Source organism: Diadema antillarum, unplaced genomic scaffold (assembly GCF_040938485.1).
Source record: "Diadema antillarum isolate AM-2024a unplaced genomic scaffold, OU_Dant_1.0 seq00000796_RagTag, whole genome shotgun sequence".
NCBI lineage: Eukaryota > Metazoa > Echinodermata > Echinoidea > Diadematoida > Diadematidae > Diadema > Diadema antillarum.
This window is the reverse complement of record NW_027271681.1, coordinates 39,633-60,634: the sequence shown is the minus strand read 5'-3', so window position 1 is coordinate 60,634 and position 21,002 is coordinate 39,633. Positions and strand designations below refer to the sequence as shown.

The window sequence follows — 21,002 nt, the reverse complement described above, 5'->3', positions numbered from 1 at the left end:
GAGGAGAAAGGGCAGCAACAACTAGAAAGATTATCGATGAGCTTCAGAAAACACACACACACACACACACACACACACACAGAGCACATTGCAATTTATGGTTACACAGAAACAGAGTTCCACATCAACAGATCTGAGAGACACCTGAAAAAAAAAAAAACACTTGCTATGTCGCAAAGGTATGATATAACAAGGGCGGAACCAGGTATTCTGAAAAGGGGCGAATTTTATGGACATAGTGAGAATTTAGCAGTGTAAGATGAGTAGCTGGGCCTATTGAATACAGTTGCAGTTAACTTATTGATTTATTTACTTTCTTTTATCTATTTGATTAATTATTTATTGATAGTGCAGTATATTCATTTAATGAAATGAAATGAAATGAAATGAAATGAATTATTTCATCATTTGCTCCATTTCAGAATTCTTGTTTAACCAAGAGGTTTGTTTGCTTGTTTTGCTGTCTCTCAGAAGGATTACTGACATGGGTTGGTATCTTAGTAAGATTGCAAAGTGCACGAGGCAAATCAACAATGCACGATTCAAGAGACTGGATCTCACCGAGAAATACTAGTACAAAATTCAAAGAGATTTTTCTCACCAATTGATAAGCTTTCTGAGCACTGAGCATGTTGTCACGTTGGCAAAGCCTGGAAAAGAAAATAAATATATGATCAGTCTACATAACCAGACCCTGTTATGTTTTTATTTGTGCTGCCGGAAATAACTTTTGACAAATTTGCGGTGTTATGATCAAGTGTTATATATGTAAATATATAACAGAAAATTTCAATGACATGCAGTTCGTTTAAAGTAAACTGCGTTTGCGTTACTGACCAAAGAAAGATGTTAAAAATAGTTGTCCGCATAAAACGACTGAATCATAAGCTACACATCCGCTCATGAGGTGATGTCTCAAAGGTCAGTGGCGCTCCTGGATCACGAACTACGCGTAGTCTCTATCAAGACTGTACGGATAAATAAAGTAGGCTTTATGTTTTTCGATAAGATCATCACGGTAAGAAAACAACCGAGCATTTAATAGTGACTGAGAAAGGCTGTATTGTACTAGTGGATCCAGAGGAGGGGGGGGGGGGTGGGGTACGCACCGGGCGTGCGCCCCCTTTGATTTGTTTTCTATTTTTTAATGAAAAAAAAAATTAAAAGGGCGCACCGGGTGCCCCCGTTACTATCCGTTATTTTGATTCTTAAAAAAAAAAAGAAAAAAGAAAAAGAAAGAAGAAGTATGCGCCAGAACTGCACTTAAGTCTTTTTTCCCCTAATGAGCCGATGAAACCAAGAAGGTGGCGTGAGAAAATTCCAGTTTTTTTTTTTGTTTTGATTGTTTTGTTTGTTTGTGTGTGTGTGTGTGTGTGTGTTGTTTTTTTTTTTTTTTTTTTTTTTGCGGTAGTGTCGGAAATCCGGAAGATACCGGTACCTTGCTTTGCGCCCCCTTCAAGCAATTTGTGGTGGATCCGCCCCTTTATTGTGTATATTGAGTAAGACTGTTTATCTGTCCGTTCGTTCGGTATTTGTTTCTTTGTTTGGGGAATGAGGAATAATGGGAATTATGACATAATATTTTTATCTTCTCATGAAGGTTTGTTCGCTTAATTTTGGAAAATCCGGTTGAGATGTCACGCGTAAGAGAGTGATTTGCCCACCTACTGAGCATATCAACGTGTTGTGAGGGAACTTTTTAATCCCCGTTTTAACATGATTTAGATTTTGGAATGCTGATCTATAACTGCTGATTATATAAAATTGTGTGATTGCGTCCTGAGCCCCCACGATGATAACTCACGGGTGGCTGTTTCATTGCTTTACTTTGTTTGTTCGTTTCCCAGGGTTCGTTTTGTCTGTTTATTAAATTTTGTAAGGTGGTTGCGTAACGGATCGAGGCAAACGTCTCTCTTTGACATTTTCATTTCGTGAAATTCACGAAGGAAGTTTATGTCAAATCCATGGATTTGGAAGAGAGGAAAAATGTTTGATATTTGAAGAACAGTAATCTTGTTTGATGAACAGTAAAATTGCGCCAAATTATATTCACTATTAATGTGGACCGACGTCAATTATAATTCAGTGCAAGCTAATAGGTGTTATAATTTCCAGCCCTTCGTGTTTTGTCGAATAGAAGAGAGCACAGACTTAATTTAGCTGTTGCTAATTTATTCAAGTCCAGATTCCGGAAAACTTGCTTCAAAGCCTGTCACGATAATTTCCGTCTCGTGCAGCTTTCTCAGTTTTGATCGGAATTTGCCTCAAGTTTCACAGTCCTGTTCTTCTTTTTTACTGCTTACACAAACTTAATTTTCTGGGTAGAGTTTCCCTTAAAATGAAATCCGACTCAGAAGACTGCAAAAGGCAGTGAAGCTATCCATGAAACATAAGTCCACAGTGGGTTTTATAATCTGCTCTATATATCGATAGCGCAAAACAAAAGTTGTATAAGCTCTTGAAATGGCGTCATAATATTGAAATATGCCTTATATTTGTAAAAGACCACAGTTCAACTCGTTCAATGCCCACGGTATAAGAACACTAGATTCCATTGGTATTTCCAAAAAAAAAAAAAAAAAAGTGGACCAAGCTGGTCGGGGCTATAATCCCATACTTTCTCATGTGTTCCGTATTTGGCCCATCACGGGGTGCCATGTCTGGGTATGGAGGAATCCACGAGTTCTGACTGATAGTGGCAACAACCACTATTTTCTACAAGCGTGTTCGTCCTTTTGAGCATTATCAGACACAACTAGATGAACATATCCACTTCAGGATAAATACTTGAATTCAATTAAGAATTATAGGCCTATAGGGTCCTAAACGTAGTAATATCTATAACGCCACGTTTCTACTCGTATATTCAATTTTTTCAATTCAATTCAAAGTTTATTTCATTTTTCGACATAACATATGTTTCACTTCTTTTGATAACAGAGAACAAGGTTAATAGAACATAGTGAAATGAAAAGACTGTACAATAATTGAGGACCTATAGTAATCATACATTGTATAGTAAAAAAGAAACAGAAGTGATCGAAATGAAGTACATGTATATATACCGTGCGAAAAATGGAGGGACCCACTAAAAAGACAGAGCTTGTAGTGTGTGGGCCCCTCTGCTTGTAGTGTGTGGGCCCCTCTACTTAACCCAATGAATTATGTTACTGCATTTTAGCACAACCTGGGGGGCATTTCATGAAGGAACTTGTCGGATAAAATGTCCAAGTCCATTATATCCGACAAGTTCAGAGAAATCAGCCAATCAGACGAAAGAATTTCTCAAAACTTGTCGGATATAATTGACTTGTCCGATATTTTATCCGACAAGTTCCTCCATGAAATGCCCCCCTGATTTAAGAAATGAACAAGATTGGCCCCTTAAATGTGAGCATACTTTCACACAAAAGTGGGAATTTAAATTAAATATCGTCGAGCCACCTGCGATGTGCACGTTTCGTGCTCAATCAGCATCGGTAACACCGATCTACGTGATAGAAATTAGTGATCGACAATAAATTGGTCCTTGACAGAAGACTAAGAGCGTTGTTCGCGAAAATAAGAACGGTGTCGGTTTATGGCGCATGCGCACCTTGCTCAAGTCTTCCCGTCAGGGAATATGAAGGAGGGCAGATGTACGCCAAATTTCATGCCAATATTTTAAGAAATTTTAACCCTTAAATTGGTCCTGCAGTATGCTGACAAGCATGTAAAAACGAAGAAAATCAATTGAAATTCCAGACTGATGATGATTTAACCACGAATGGAAAGTGTTACTTGTGAAATTAGCTCCGAAAAGTAACGTTAACGCCCTTGCCTTCGATCGGGCCTCGTGTTGTCAAGGAATAGGTGCGGCTCTCTGCCGAGACACCGGCGTCCGGTCCGTTCCCCTAGGCTCTAGCTGTGCGTTGTACGATAGCTCGTGTGACGTGTGGCGCCGGGTGGTAACCGTTTGAGCCAAGATGGAGGTGCTTGTTCTTCTTGGGCACATACCGGCGTTTCTGAGTATCTTCTTGACTGTTCAGGCCTGGTATTTCATCTACGTGAACTTCCTTCCTTTTGTTGGACAATTACCGTACCTGAAGCGAGTTAATCCATACAAAGCATGCCTTCGCATCGGCTACATTTTGTTACCATGGTGCGAGTTTTTGGATGTGAAACTACGATTGCCTGAATCCGCCGAAGACGAAGATGTGGACTTGGGAGGAATTCACCCAGCTGCAGCTCCAAAGAGAGAAGAAAAATTGTGCAAACATATCGATATTGCAGATGAGGAATTTGCCCTTTACAGGAAATATATTGTAAGTGCTTTTCATGCGAGTCTTGTTATGATTTCATACCTCTGAAAAAGGGTAGGGAGTATCAGATTCAGAAACTTTATGAACAAAGGTGAAAGTTATCTCAATGACACTGCGAGGATGTCTGAATTTCTCTAAAGAAATTGCCAGGAAATTAATCACAGCTACACAACCGGTTAGCAGAAAAAGAATAGGATATCAGAATTCCCTGCGAAATCACTACGGATGCAAGATTTTTAATTTCTTATGAGCAGTTTTAGCTGATTTTAAATCGCAGTTGGATATGCCATTGATGAAATCAGAAATGACTGAATGATGTGGTTCCTTTTGAAATTGACAGTTTGTTTCAAACTGGAAACCTCAACGAAGACTAAAATATACACTAACGCTACATTTAACTAGTAGAAGGAATCCCCAGTTTCTCTTTGACCGAAAGATCGGTCTGTATCTGTCCGTCGGGGAATGTTCCGCGGAGACTGCGTCTGGCTTCACGGATCCCCTCCTACGGAGGACAGCGTTAATGGCAAAATATAAAAAGAGTCCTCCGGACAGACGGATCTTTCTGTCTAAGTTTCTCTAAACTTTATAGATATCGTCTAGACCCTAGTATGATTGGAATTATACAAACAAAGTTACACTTTCTTAAACCAACAGGCAATGTGACTATTTATTTTGTGTAACGTTAGATTTCCATAGATATTGTCTACAGCACATAACGGCCATTACAGCCTACAGGACAGCCATTTTGCACCTACATACGTACGTATGTGTTTTGTGTATACCTTGATACCATGCTGAATTTACAGGTGTTTGGGGTGGTTTATACTTGTAGGTTACCACGTAATGCTTAATTCCAAGTTAAAAATCTGTCTGCAAGGTTTAATTTCAGATTAAACAGAATCTCTTTTGAAATTTGAATAATTTCCCTTAACTGAAAAGGACGGGATAAGTGAGACTGAGTGAATTTTTACTATAGATGATGATGGAACCTCGGTAAAAGAGTAAGATATGTCCATTGGTCGCATTGTGCGACATTAATCATATCCTTCCAGTCGGGAGATTCAACACTCGCTAACACTATACTGGTCACCCATCACTCAGAATACATTGTCTTGTTTGTGTTTTGCCTGTGTTCATCATTTTCTTTTTTGCTTCACAGGTATTTGTACGCCAGTGTTTTATACATTCATGCCGTGTCAGTACACTGCATAACTGTACATATAGGTCAGTTGTAACTTGTAAAGTTGAAAAGACAGATGTTACAAATGCATGTTGCATGTAGGAATGTCACAGTTGTGACAACCATACTTCAAAATGCTCCTTTGTTTAATGCGTGGAAGTATGTCTTTTCATCTCTTACCAGAAGTGAACCATTTTCAGCAGTGCAGTACTCCCTTTATTTTTCATTTTTCCAGAGGTGCAGTTTGCAATTCATGTACTGTAAAAGTGGATATTTTCGCGCTGGGCCGGGTGAGAAGAGTTTCGCGTATTTTTAATTCCGCGGAATCAAGACATGCAACCACTGGAACATATGGCATGCAAAAATATTCGCGTGCTTTTATTTTCGCGCTAGTTTCTGGTTGCGCGAAATGCGCGAAAATTTCAACACCGCGAAAATCTCCACTTTTACAGTAAGTTGTACTTTGGATACATCATACATGTGTAAAACTCCCCAACTGTTGAAAATGCATTTCAAGTTTAGGAGTATCATGGAGGATTAAAGCAGCGTCCAGGTTTTTCTCAAGAGATTGACACAAATCCCTATTTTTCCCCATCATCAGGTCAACTTCTACCGGTCGATACCATTCCGTTTCCTGTCCCGGCTATGGGGTCAGGTCAACAGTGTCGAGGTACCTGTCTTTCTCCGCGTTCCCATGTACAGTCTCTACTCCCGGCTCTTCAGCTGCAATGTTGCTGAGGCGCTGGTCGAAGATTTGAAGGCATACCGTAATCTCCAGGATTTCTTCAAACGCGAACTGAAACCAGACGTTCGGCCAATCGACAAGCATCACACATTGGTAAGACTCTCCTGTGAACATCACTAACTAGATCTCGTGTTAAGTCTGTCAATATCAATCGAGAAAATGAATAGCACTAACTCGGACTCCAAAGACAGTGGCGAATGGGGGGGGGGGGGGCCTTTGATTTTTCTTAAAAGAGATAAAAAGACAAAAATGAAAGGAGGCACGTGTGCCCCCTTTAATTGTCTATCGTAGTGTCACCACAAAATTGCGCAAAGCCTTTTTTGTTTTTGCTTGTCAGCCAATGAAACCCGAAAGTGGCACCAGAAATATTTTTTTTTGCTCCCTCCTTTACAGAATTCCTGGGTCCGCCCCTCAAACGAAAGGAAACTTTACTTACTTATTTACTTACTTACTTATCCCTCGACCTGTGCGATCGTTGGGGAGGCTAGAGGAATAGTAAGCGGTCGACCGTTTCCATCCGGCTCTATCTTGGGCTGCTATGAGGAAGAGGAAACTTTAGGCATGTGTTATTTGCTTGGCAAGTTTTAGAAATGTCAAATTGAGTTTACTGCTTATTTAGATAATCGTAATGTTTTGTCTTTATTACAGAAGATACATGTACGTGACTGTAATATGAGGCAAATTGCTATTTGAATTTGGGGCGAGATGTGGAAAAATTCGGAGTCAATAGTTCTGATTTTGAAAGATTACAGGAATACCCAGGTGTAGCAAGGTGCAGGTGACTGTTACTATGGAGTGTTGAATGTGTAAAAGAGAATGGTACACATTGAAGTGTCCGGTATACAATGTAGCATACTTTGTGAGGGCACATCAGTATCAATGCTTGACACTGGCGCTAGTCCGATGGTCCCCGACCAGTAAAAATCATAATAGAAATTTTTAAAGGAATTTTATTCTTGGTATTTTGATTCTCTGTGCCATATTTTGTTTTGTAGCTGAAAGCTGCCAACTAGCAAGTTATCAATTAATTTGCTCTGACATTTATTTAATTGATTTAAATACACTTGTACCAAAGTATGCCTTGTTTGTAAGCTCAATGTTTGCTTATTTCCATCATATATATATATTTTTTTTTTTTTTGGGGGGGGGGAGGGAGGGTTGACTTTCTCCACTTTATTTTTGGGAGATGTATTCAACAGCAGTTGACTTGACAGGAAGATAAAAGAGAAATGTACCATACGGTACTTGAAAGCTCAACAAAAAGCCTGAAGGTATGATATCAACTGAGACTGCGTGCACTTTATCTAGGAAATATGAATAGATGATTAGATCATTTAGAATCTTTGCTTATTTCATGCACCATCACCAAAATACTGAGGGAGAAAGGTGAAAGTAGGGGGCATGCCCACAATTGCTCCAGATGAGAACATCATACTCACATTCAATTTTTCAAAACTCTCTAAATTGAGGTTCTTATCCTATATGAAGCAAATTTGACGTGATATGTAAACCTCACAAAAGCTGTTCTGTGCTAATAATGAAGGGTAGAATCTACAAATTCTGTATTTTTTGAGTAACTGTAACCAACGAAGGGCATTTATCGAGCTGCAGTTGTGTGCCATGCTTATAGCAATACAGTCTGGCATGGTGTTTTCTGGCAGGAACATGCAATTTGCGGGCACGTGTGTAGCAGAGACAGGAAAGTGGGTGATGCTGAGTGTAAGCAGTTTGTGTCTCGTAGCACCACGTGTCATAAACTGCTGTCACTAGTCTACATTGGATCAGACTCAAAGAATCGTTTTGAATGGGCAATACTTTATCCCAAATCTCAAAATTCAATTGTGTACTTTTTATGCCTCCACCCGAAGGGTGCCGGAGGCATTATTCCTACGTTTTGACCAAGCAAGGATAGTGAGCCATATTGTCACAGTATTAAATCTGTTGGGCTGACAGTCATTTCAAAAGTAATACATTTTGATATCAACAATACATACTGCTTTACATTCGAGTAAACTAGTCAATATGAAATTTGAAGGCTCCTATAGCAGCCTTGTGCACAGACAGCAAGTTGTGAGCAGCTGAGTTATGGCCATTTGTTGTATAAAAAAGAAGAAGAAAGAGCTTATGATGTGTTTGTTGAGCTGCATTGCTGCTGGTATGTGTATGGCACTTTTTTTTTCTCTCTCTTTTTCTGTAAGCGCAAATTCTTTCCTGGAAGCTGGGGCATTCTGTTGGCCTTTAGCCCCTATTTGAAGGTAGTCATGTTGTGTAAGGCATGAGTTATTTAGAGCTTTTATATTATTATTTTTTTCATAACTTTTTCCATTTTTTTCTCTCTAATAGATGGTGGTAGGGCAGACACTAGAGTTGATATAGATACATTTTTTCATGCTTGACCTTTAGCCGTCTGACTTGATAAACTTTCCAGTCAATATGGAACCTGTGTGTGACAATACGTGTAGCTGCAGTAGGGGTGGGTGTCCCTTGAGTTTTGCTGGGAGTGCAGTGGTGGAGCTGTTTGCACAGAATGTTGGGAGATGTTTTCTTCCTGCCGCCATCTTGGCTGGGATTGTGTAAGGCATTCAACCCCTGATGAATCATGATGATATATGTAGAGAGATACAAATGACCAGTATCTCTCTTTATAGTACAAAGTACATACTTCATGGTCACCAAGTGCTGCATGAACTGATGTACATAATGTACATGTATGTGCTTTGCAAATAGGGGTTATTCTCTGTACAGCTTCATCCAGGCCCCATTCTTTATAAAAAGTTGGCATGACAGCAACTTGTGCTGGAATGACAGTTGTCGTGGTAACCTCAAGAATCCCGCTTCCCAATTGGCTGTTGCTAATGGAAGTTGCCATTCCAGCAAGAGCTGCTATCCTTACATACATCTTTTATGCCTGTGCAGTATCAGTGCAGCATTCATGGACTTTTTGGAAGTGAGAATGGCTAGCTGTTTTTGTCTCGCGTGTTCGCTGGCTGTAGCCGCCATCCTTTCTGTGATTGGTTGATGTGCTGTGTAAAACAACTCTTGAATTGAGACTACATCTCGCTTATCTGTCACCTCAAGCCGGTTGGCATCAGTATTCAAATCGAATGATAACGCCATTAAATAACCAACAACAGAGTCACCTGTTGGGGTCAGTGTACAAGTATGAATCAATGTTTGTCTACAACAAATACCTGGTATCCAATACAGACATCTAAACCCCAGTAAAGAATCAGGAACAAGGACACTTGAATAATATCAGTTAAGGTCATGCAGTGTTTTTGTTGTTGTTTTATCATTTCTTTTCTTTTGAAAAATGTATTGACATGAAACAGCAGTTCTGGTAAAGGCTTCCTGTCTCAACTGCAAATTCTCCCTATTGCATAACAAATAGCTGATATCAAGTGATACATGTATCATTTCGCGATATCAATATCTGATCGATCGCTCTTGGGACGTACACTTCCAGTTTTGTGGTTCCCCCATTTCACGTCCTTCATCTTTGGATATTTTCCATAATTTCGTTGTTTTGCATCATCGGTCCAGCATGCCAGGTTGATTTGTGGTGGGAGCTTTGTAGTACACTGTAATTCACTGATTTCAGTAGGTGTGTGCACTTGTGCTGCTCTCTGATTGGTTGGCAGCTTCTACTACATACCATGGATGGATAAAAGAGGCCAGTAATTTTCCATTCATGAAGCATTGCTCTATTTTCCCCCCAAAAGTCCCCAAGCAAAAATGGCCCTGGATTTTAAGGTGCACTGATTGAGCATTGTGAGCCTACACAAATAGGCCTACACATTCTCTGGTGCAGGAAATGTCAAGCTCTGTTGTACTTGATCAAAGGAAAATAAGTTGGCATTGATGAAAATAAAGATCTGGTGGGGCATTTCAGCAAGCCTTTTGTCTGATTTTTTTGTTGTTTTTCCTGATAAACTGTTAAGCTACTGAAATCCTTGCATCTGATTGGCTGAGAGCAAATTTGTTGGAACAAACACATATCTGACAATACTGTATGAAATGCAGGTCCCTAAATGTCAAGTGGACCTGTTAAATGTGATAGTTTGTGTAGGGTGATGCTAACACTCAGGGCAATGTAAAGATGTTCCTCATTAAAAAAAAAAATAAAAAAGAAGTGGCTTGGTATCTTATGTTGTTTTTGTACTGATTTGAACTTGACTGCGCTATCAAAATGAGAAACTTCCTGATGGCATACTGTCCTTGAATGAATCACCTGTTGTCCAGTAGGTGGTGGAACTGGCACCATTTTGTATTTCCAAAGAATGAGTTGCACATTATTGAGAGTGACGTAGCTGATCTGTAAGGTACAAAGTTTGGCCTTTAGAAGTAGTCTGAGTCAAGATATTTGATCTGATGGTCAATACAGTTGTAGCACGAAATCCATGCCACTCTAAATGGCAAGAGTTTTGTGGCATAGTCTAGTGGGATTTGGGGAAAATATGAGTGTTAGAGGCATTTTTTTAGTAAAAAGTGGGAACTGGTCTATTTTGTATAATTCAAGTATGCTGAATTCAAAAATTCTGGTTCCCAAGCAAAATTTTAAGTCTATGGCCATCTAATTTGCATAAACAAAATGGCAGCCAATCCATTGCTTTTTAAGATGTTTTGATGATTTAAAATTCATAAAATCTCCACAGAAATGCAGAAATAGTAATAATTTAAGTATGCAAGGTGCGAAAGACAGTGGCTAGATCATCAATTGTTCATAACATTCATTTTAATGCAAATTAAGAAATGAAATATGCAAATTAGGAGTTGCCATTGATACAGCAATGCATTACAGCATAATATGTATTATGCACATGTATGTTCACTTCTGTTTTTAATCATACTTACATCGGGCAAACAAAAAGTAGTGTCGTCAGAGCCCAATCAAAATTAAGTCCTGCATCTCAGTCAGTTCAAAAGAACTGAATAATACATATGCAATATGCAAATTGGCATACAAGAGGATACAGGACTGGCAGGTCTAGATTCTACAATGCATTGTCGATAATCTGTAAATCATAATCCTGATAATCATTGCATCAAGACCGGTTCACGAATCCTAGTGTGATAAAGAGATACAAGAACCACCTTCAGCTATGAAGATAAAACACGCATCTCATTTGCATAATAAGTTATGTAAATATTTTGCCATTTCTCAACATATTTTCCCCTTTCAAACAAAGTCTTGCTATCAAACCGTACCTTGGCGTAGTGAAAAATAAATGAGGTATCGGCCAAAGAAAGCGTACATGGTGTCATCAGAGGAAAATCAAGTACTGGAATCAACCAATTCAGGAAAAAAAAATAGTATTTGCAATTATGTATGCAGATTGGTATGCAAGAGGCTACAGAAGGGACAAGCTTCGAGATTATACAACACATTGCTGCGATATATGAATCTGAATCATTATACATTGTAGTCATATAATTTATATCTATCAAGACCTTCCTGGTTGTGATGCAATAATGAGATACTATAATAATTTTAATAATCTAATTTGCATTTAATAAATTATGGAAATGATTGGCCATTTCTGTGCACATTTTCCTTGAAACAAAGTCTTGCTATCAAATTATACACATACCTTGGCATACTGAAAAACAGGTAAGTTATCGAGCAAACAAGATGCACATTACAGTGTCGTCAGGGTCCAAGGTAAAATTAAGTACTGGAATCAAGAAAGGGGGGCTTAATAACACTGTTATCAAATTGGTATTCAAGAGGCCGTAGGTTTCGTGATTCTACAATGCACTGCCGCAATGTGACTTGGCATCACAAAACCAACAAAAAGTTACACCTCTTGATTTTTACGTGGGGCCTAAAAAAGGTGAAACGGGTCAGCTAAGTCAGTCTCGACTTTTTCATGTTTTCTGAGAGAGTTTGTCTTTTTCTACATTATTTCTGAGATTGGGATCATGAAATGAATGGGAACGTATGTTTCAGCAGTTTTTCTACGACCTTTTCTTTTTTCTTTTTTTTTTTGGGGGGGGGGCGGTAGAGTATAGTGTGATCAGGTATGTCTTATACCCCGTTCACAGTCCCACTGTCTAGGAGGACCTCTAGAGAGGACATGATAGATGAAAACTAGCTATTTTTTATACAAACTCGGAGAGACCCCCGTTCACAGTCCCCTTGCTGTCTAGAGTGAGGTCCGCTTACATTTCTATGGAAATCAGTGGAAGGGTATTTTTTTCCACCACAAACAGCGCTCGTCATGTCATTTGAAGTGTGTGCTGTGTTTACGCTAGTCTGGTTTTCAGACCGTTTTCTCACACTTATTTCCTTTTCAGAATATTTACTGCTTCTAACAACAAAAGAAGTAGCAGGTTAAGCTGATAGGCCTTATCCTTTTGACAAAAACGGTGACTTCACTAAGGGTGGCAACAGAATCCGCGGAGGGTGCATTTTGTAAAAGGAGTACAGTTGGCAAAGGGTCTGAAAACCAGACTATGTTCACGCCGTGTTTGTGCCAAGGCGGTTCACAATCCCCTCGTCTGGCCTGAACACAGCACAACCTCTGGAGGTTGCGCTAGACTTGTGCTAGGCTGTCAAGCACAACAGACATTCACGCTAGATTCACGCCAGACTCACTCCAGACTTGTGCTAGACGCTAATACGCCGTGACCATTCACAGCCCCCATTGTTTGGTGTAAACACAGCGCAACCTCCAGAGGATGTGCTAGACAAAGTGGGACTGTGAGCGGGGGTATTAGAGGCAAACTTTTCTTTAAAAACCCTTTACACATTCCTCCCTTTCAACTCTTATAACTTGGAAGGATAAAGCAATTTACTGCTTTGAAAGCATGTATTAGTCGAGGGAAAGAATGTGCTTATGGAGCATGGTGAATCTCAGCTTGATTTGATAATCCCTTCATTGTTGTTGTTGTGGAGATTCAAAACCTATTTTTGTCCTATTCATTGCACAGCTAGGGCAGCTTAATAGTAGGATTAAGTGCTTGAATAGACCCTATACTTTATAGACCCTCTGCTCCCAGTAAACACTTTTCCTGATCAAGTGTTTTCTCTTCTATGATTAGATATGTTAGGAGAGGCCATTTGAATTGAGTTATTCCTAATTCTAAAGCTTAGAGTCTGGTCTCTCAGAGTCTGCCTCTAACTAAAAACCCAGGTCTGGTGACTTTTTGTTGGTTTTGTGATGCAGGATCACATTATATGAATCTGTTTCATAACAGTTATCCATCAAAACTTGTTCAGTTCATGATTCCTGGGGCCTGTTTCATAAAACTTTTTATCAGTGACTACTGCCACATTTCTATGACAAATTTGCTCTCAGCCAAGCTGATGCAAGGATTTCAGTAGCTTGTCACATCTATGACAACTTATCACTGATGACAAGTTTTATGAAACGGGCCCCTGGTGTGATAAAAAAAATACAAAAATTAAATGCAACTACTAAACAACACACCTCTATTATCTCATTTGCATAATGAATTATGCAAATATTTGTCCATTTTCAATGCATATTTTCCACCAAAACAAAGTGTTGCTATGACACTGTATCAAAAAGGATAAGTAATGTGTAGGCAATCACATCACTATCCATTGCTCCATAGATTAGTGGAGGTCACTATTTTTCTCATTAAACCATAACTGCAGACGGTTTAATATAGAAACATTTTCATTATAAGTATTGCTCACATTTCGTATATTTAACAATACTTATGCTGGTTCAAATTTTTACATTGGTTGTTTCTATCCCTAACTCACATGAATCTTGATTCACTTGATGGTCAAAGTGATAGACATGTCTGATTGATGCTAGGTTAAACTTAACATAAACATCATCACCACTCCCCCATTTAACAGATTTATATAAGCAGACAGACAGACAGATATCTGTATGTAGATGACATTCATTTGCTCATGAAACGTGCAAGAAATCCTGAAGCTGGTGATACCAATTATATGTATTGACATGAATCATACAAAGAAAGTTGAAAAAAAAAAACCCAACAAGAACGAACAAAACAAACAAACTACACTGTATGATCAAAATTTGTACTTGGTATGGACCAGTTTGGTATGAAAGTTCCTGTGATAGTGTAAATGTGTATGGAAGTGATGGTACAGTTAATCCTTCATGTTGAAAAAAAAATAGTGTGTTAATAAATAAGCATCACTTAATTTCATCAATACACACAAAATTGTCTTGACTTTTACAGGTGAGCCCTTGCGATGGGACAGTCCTCCATTTTGGCAAAGTTCACAACAGCAAGCTAGAACAAGTTAAAGGCATTACGTACTCGCTCAAGGACTTCCTTGGACCAAAGTGCACCGACAAAACCAACACCAACTCCAGTCAGTATGAGGTAAGGTGTTCATCTTTTCTCTTGTACGAAACAGTTTGTTCTAAAGTTGTTACTAGTTTATGAAAGCCAAAGGGAAATGATGCCAAATGGCAGTTACATTGTGGCTGAAATATGAGTTGATGTATATTAGAGTTGTGACAGGTGTGTAAGTTTTAATGACATTTTTCAATGTTCTGTGCTCTGGGCATAGAATAGTGGATGAAGTCTCTTTGTCAGTCATGCAGTGTATTTTTCTGGCTTTATGACAAGAAATACATACAGGCAGGATTTGTTTGTAGAAAGTCAAAATGGCATTGATCTGATCTAATGATTCCCCTGCTGATTAGTGTGGCAATGGAAGATGTTGTTTATAAAGGGTACACCTTTATTGGTAAAAAAGTTTGGTGAGTTAAAAGATGCAATTAGTGTTGAATATGCATTTAATAAAGACTGGCAGAATTTATACACTCACAAAATCTATTTATGTTAATTTTCGTGGTTCTGTTCACTGGTAGTGATAGTCATGCTATACACGTAGATAATTTCATTGGCAGTTTTCAAGCAGAAATAGATAGTCAATAGTAAATGTTTTTTCCTCAGCCTGGCAGTTGCCTTCAGTAACGTGGAACATGGAACAAGGATCAAGAGAAACAATAGTTGTGTGATAGTGCACTCAGCATGACAATGAAATGTGCACGGCAAAGTGACTTTGAAGCTTGCTTTGATGAATGCAATCGTGGTTCTGTTCACTGGTAGTGATAGCCATGCTATACACGTAGATAATTTCATTGGCAGTTTTCAAGCAGAAATAGATAGTCAATAGTAAATGGTTTTTCCTCAGCCTGGCAGTTGCCTTCAGTGACGTGGAACATGGAACAAGGATCAAGAGAAACAATAGTTGTGTGATAGTGCACTCAGCATGACAATGAAATGTTCACGGCAAAGTGACTTTGAAGCTTGCTTTGATGAATGCAATGCTGCTTGTTTGCTGTACAAACACACAATATAGATTTATCTCTTTCCCAGATGCGTACGTGTACTTTGATGTTTGATAATCATGTTTCTTTCTTAGATTATTTTCGTATTATCTTTTCTTTTTCCAGATTAGATTATCATGGCAAACTTATTATTTTGTGATGTTAGGTAAGCATCACTGTCCTTGACAGTCAGTAGAAGAAATTACAAAGATGGGGCATGTGTTATGTATCAGTGTTTGTGTAGAAGGGCAAAGTGCGCTCTTTCACCCTCTATGAACTCAAGCTCAAACTTTGATTTTTTTTTTTGCACCGTCTTGGTGCTTTCCCCTTTAAACACATATAATATATAATTGAATAGAACATTTTGCCCAGTAATACTGCATAAAAATCCTTTTTTTTTCATCTCTCTTCGTCAATTTTAGTTCCAAATATCGCCTTCCCTGTTCTGCTTCTGCTATCCTTTTATCCACTTGTATTTCTGTCGCTTCTCTGCCAGGTCTCCGACGAGGACTACCATTCTACCCTGTGCCAGAGGGAAGGCACCAATCTCTACCACTGCGTTATCTACCTGGCACCAGGCGACTACCACCGCTTCCACTCCCCGACGGACTGGACCGCCAATCACCGGAGGCATTTTCCAGGTATGGGGCTCAAATGTCGCCCGACTGACTCTCCTCGTCCCTTTGTACATTTTTGTTGTTATCCAACTATGCAAGAAAACCATTGTAGATTCCGTTTCATTGGCTCTCATTTGAATGCATGCTATCAAGATAGTTTTATCATGCATGCATGCTATCAAGATCAGTTTTGTAAGGCACCTTGAGGAGAGAAGTTATGTGTGGCTAAAGGTCATATATCTGTGTTGCAAATGTAAAAAAAAAAATACATGGGTAAAGAAACAGTTTGGTCTGTTCTGTGACAGCAGAATGAATCCCATTTTATGTTCTCCTTTGGTCTATGTTTTTTTAATCTATTCATCTTCTATACAGCTTCTGTAAATATTTTGGCCTGTTCTCTGACTGCTGAATGAATTCCATTTTACGTTTTCCTTTGGTTCGTGTTTTTTATTTTCTGTGTCATTTTTTTTTTCCCACAGGGGAACTACTCTCAGTGAATCCAGGTATTGCAAGATGGGTCCGTGGCCTGTTTAACTACAACGAACGGGTTTGTGTGACGGGTTCCTGGACACATGGCTTCTTCTCTCTGACTGCTGTTGGCGCCACCAATGTTGGGTCTATCTCATTCTACTGTGACAAGGTATATGGATGGGAATCTCACAATATCAGGGTGGTCCAAGAGGGATATGAGCATGTCGCTGCAACATGCTCGAATTCTTGTGCAACTTCCTCGAAAGCCAGCCACATGCTACGCAGCATCCTCGAGAATTTGCAACAAGATCAAAATGAAATGCAGTCAAACACGTGAAAAGCGTTTGCCAAACTTGACAAACATCTGACTACTTAGAAAATTTGTACGCAAAACATGAGACTTAACATTGAACGTAAGCAGCACGAGAAATAAGGTGCAAAAAATTGCTTGCTATTTGGTCGTGATGTGCGCCCTGAGCACTAACAATTCCTGCAATATTCTCACATTCAGAGCTTGCAACATACTCAAATTTCCAAGATGTGGACCATCCTGCTCACATAGAAGAAAACTCTGTTTTTCCATCTTTGACAGAGCCTACCCCACTTTTCTTTTTTTCAGGATGGGGGTTGCAATTATACTGCTCTTGCATTGAAACAAATCCTCTTCAGTAAAGTTTTAATTGTGATTTCAGACTTGTAAGACTGTTTGTAAATTGAGAGAGCAGTCAAAGTAGTTAAACCAAGGCTGATAATCAATGAATTGATTTGATTTTGTGCCTCTGCAGGCAAATGGATTGTGTAAAAGTGAACTTGTCAAATGAATAAATTTGGCAACTATTTCTGTTTTGTATGACAAAATGATGTATAGTGTCATATGGCAAAAATTTGATATAATTTTATGGAGGAGAGTATTTCTGTTTGTATTTGTTTTTCCCCAGATATTTGCATGGCCATACTCTTGTGCTTATTCAGTAGAGTACACAGTTTGTGAAAATGTAACATTGCAAAATATTTTACATTTACAGTATTGAGTACATTGTCATAGCCATTATCAAAATTTACAAAGGTATAAATTGTGACATCATGAAGAAGGTGCTTTTAGTGAGTGGATTTCATTACTGCCACTTTTCAGTAAGCAGTACCGACAGGAATAGTTGATTTCATATTGTGGACTTCATTATATTTCTTCCAAATTTGCCATCCAGGAGCTATCCACCAACCTCAGGGGCAAGTACAACCCAGGGACCTTCTACGACAAGGCTCTTTCAACGCCCACCCAGGAGGGAGCGGACGGAGTTCCCATGACCAAAGGCGAGGGCATCGGCGACTTCAACCTCGGCTCCACCATCGTGCTGGTCTTCGAAGCGCCCAAGAACTTCGAGTTTGTCTTTAACAGCGGCGACAAGATCAGGCTGGGAGAGAAACTGGGCACCCTTTGAAGATTATAGCACCTACTTTGTTGTCTTCTTATACCCCTCCCTCCTCAGGGGGAACATGTTGGAAAGAAAGAAAAAAACACTTTCTTAACCTGCTGCTCCATTTTGTAAATTTGTACATAATTCCTCAAATTGTACATAGGAGATGCTATCAGGAATGTGGAAGAAAGTTTCCGATGATGGGATCCAATCAAATCCGTGACCCAGTCACATGTGATGTATTGAGCTTTTGATATGAATCAATGCAAATGGTTTTAGGGTACGCCGATGTGATGAATTCTTTCTCGTGTGCCATATGGCAGTTTGTATCATATGCAGTTTGTCTGGCGGTGTTCATCTGTCGCTGAGACATAGCGACCAATTGGCGTCTGTTCCTTTCCATGCAATGTGTATTGAATTTAAGAAGGGCAAAGAGCTGCGTGGCAGACAACCCTTGTTAGTTTTGCTAGGGGCGTGTTTCTTTCTGTGTGAGTGTAATCCCGGATCACCCCTCTACACGGAGGGTAATTGGTAGGATGGATCCAGATGGGTGTAGTCAAGCTCAGAGCTGTGAACCGCACCCCCTGCATGGGGCGGTAATCCGTAGGATCGCTCCAGATGGATGTGGTTAACTTCAATAATGCCTGCTTGCCATTCCCATGCGGCTCTCAATTTGTTTTCATGTGTCTGTGTGTACTCCCTGATGTCCTGCAGAGTCTTGTCTGGACAGGAACACCCTTCTCCTGAGCGTACTTGGTCTGTTGCTCAGCAGATCACATTTAAAAGGGAAATAAAGGGATGCTTAGCATGCTAATCACCCTCTCAGCATAATCATCTAAGACAAACAGAATTATGTGTTTGTGAGCCAGTGTAGAGGTATTGATGGTTGTCAGCTGTTGAGTGTTGTCTTATTGTTCATCATTGTGATTATGCTGTATTTGCCTCGTACCTGTCTGGCGATATGCTATTCACAGTCAAGTGTTGTAAAGCTGAGTGCATCACAATTTTCTCCAATGAAAGTTACGCCCTCTGTTTCACCTCATGTGCTAGAGAAGTGCTCATTTGCAGAGAAGGGATTCCTTTGGAGGCAACATTCGTGGACAGGAAAATGTTTTTCCACCACAAATGATCAAAAACCAGAATAAAATCACATGTCACTTAACCATCCCACCAACTGCATCTTGGGTGTATATGATGTATTTGTAGAACTGCCCCATGCATTAAGTAGTGGGAGTAGAAATGCTCTGGGTAGTACCTCTGTAACTCGGCCAAATTACTCATATAGATAGCATTTTACCCATTAACATAGGATGTAGCTAATTAGCAATCACATATTTACTTCGGTACGTGTGTGCTGGCATCATCCATGTTTCCCCTGATATACAGACAGCTACCATGTGTGTGAGAAACACCATGTCACACGGAAATTGTTCCTCTTTTGTACCGAGGATAAAAACAGTTAAAATTTTTTCAGGGTTTGAATTGAAACTGGAAATTTCTTGTTTCCCCCTCCATCATAAAGAAGTTTCCAGTTTACTATTCCGGTGAAACGTCTGAATTACCTACCTCTAAAATATACCAGCTCATGAAAGGAATCTAATATCCAGGGCTGCAAAAGAGACACATGAACTTTACACAGCTTGTAACGTCAGTGTTCAGTTTTCTACTGTATGAGCTGTTATTTTCGTGAGGGTTTAATTTTTGCGAATTTTGCGAATTTTAACAACACATGAAAATGTCTCCATGCGCTAGGGTAATAGTGCATTTAAGTTAGCGTCAGCGTCAATTCCCGAAAACAACGTCTCGTGGAAATATCCATGACCTCATTCCCGAAAAATATTTGTATGCGAAAATAACAACATATACAGTATCTTGTGTTGCCCATTCCAGTCGATGTTTACAGAAGTGTTGTGTTTTCATGCCTCCGCCACAAAGTGTTGCCGGAGGCTTCATATTTTCTTTCATCATGCTGCGATGTTGTTTGCCAGGGGGGAAACTTTGATTGGTGACAGCGCACGCCCACTTCCCATTCTAGAGTCATGCACTGAAGGCAACTAATTCTTGTCCATTAATATCGAGGCAGTGACGTGTATAGCTACAAATATGTCAGAGCAGAATATTCTGTGGATTTGTACAAATTAATGAATCAATATCAGTATTACTCCCTCTTGACTGTTTGTATGAATGCTGTGTATGTATGTGTGTTGCTCTCTCTCTCTCTCTTATGCATTGCTGCTCTCTGTGTTGTATTGTGTTGAAACTCTTTTGTGCCATTTTTCTTCATTGCCTGGGTGTCATGCTTTGGGGGCAAGTAGTGGAAATGGAAGAAGCAGTTCATTTTTCTAGTGTGGGGATTTATGTCAGGAATGGAATGGATTCTTGGCCCCTTGTGGAATGGATCCATTGTCCTTTAGTACAAAGGGAAGAGTAAGATTATAATGTGTGTGTGTGTGTGTGGGTGTGTGTGTGTTTGTGCACTTACCCATGGTGGAAAACGAGGAAATACACACAAACTTTACATTTAAACCGAGGACACACAAAGAACCGAGGACGTCCTTGGTTTGCAGACCATTCCAGACGGTCTGTTTTTGCATTTACAAAGGTGTAGGGGTACATGTTTGTAGGTCCTCCATTAGCATTACTGTAATAAGTCCTCGGTTGGATGGTAATATACCAATGAGTCCTCGGTTGACAAGAGTCCTATTGACACACAGTTACTTGGTTATGTGGTAAAATTCTTATGGGTAAAACAGGTCCTCAGTTTCCACCATAGACGCGTATGTGTGTGTGTGTGTGTGTGTGTGTGTGTGTATACAAGAAAAAAAAAAGGGTGTGTATTTGTGTGTTTGTTTTCCACTCATGCCCAGTGCGTAGCATGGTATGACATTTTTCAGGCATAACTGCAGTGCTGCCAGTTGGTCTTTTGCTGTGGTATCAAAACTAGGCGTGACCCCTGAAACCAGCCGTAACGAGGTCAAAT

The 21,002-nt window shown here is 39.6% G+C and overlaps 1 protein-coding gene across 1 annotated transcript; it reads left to right on the top strand.

Annotated features, from left to right (window-relative positions):
• The first annotated feature begins 3,623 nt into the window (after nt 1-3,623).
• On the top strand, nt 3,624-20,640 carry LOC139739330 (phosphatidylserine decarboxylase proenzyme, mitochondrial-like). Its single transcript, XM_071649945.1, has 6 exons — nt 3,624-4,304; nt 6,083-6,319; nt 14,417-14,563; nt 16,016-16,160; nt 16,616-16,776; nt 17,813-20,640. The coding sequence occupies exons 1-6, from the start codon at nt 3,966-3,968 to the stop codon at nt 18,044-18,046; spliced, it is 1,263 nt and encodes a 420-aa protein (XP_071506046.1). The 5' UTR covers nt 3,624-3,965; the 3' UTR covers nt 18,047-20,640.
• The last annotated feature ends 362 nt before the right edge of the window (nt 20,641-21,002 follow it).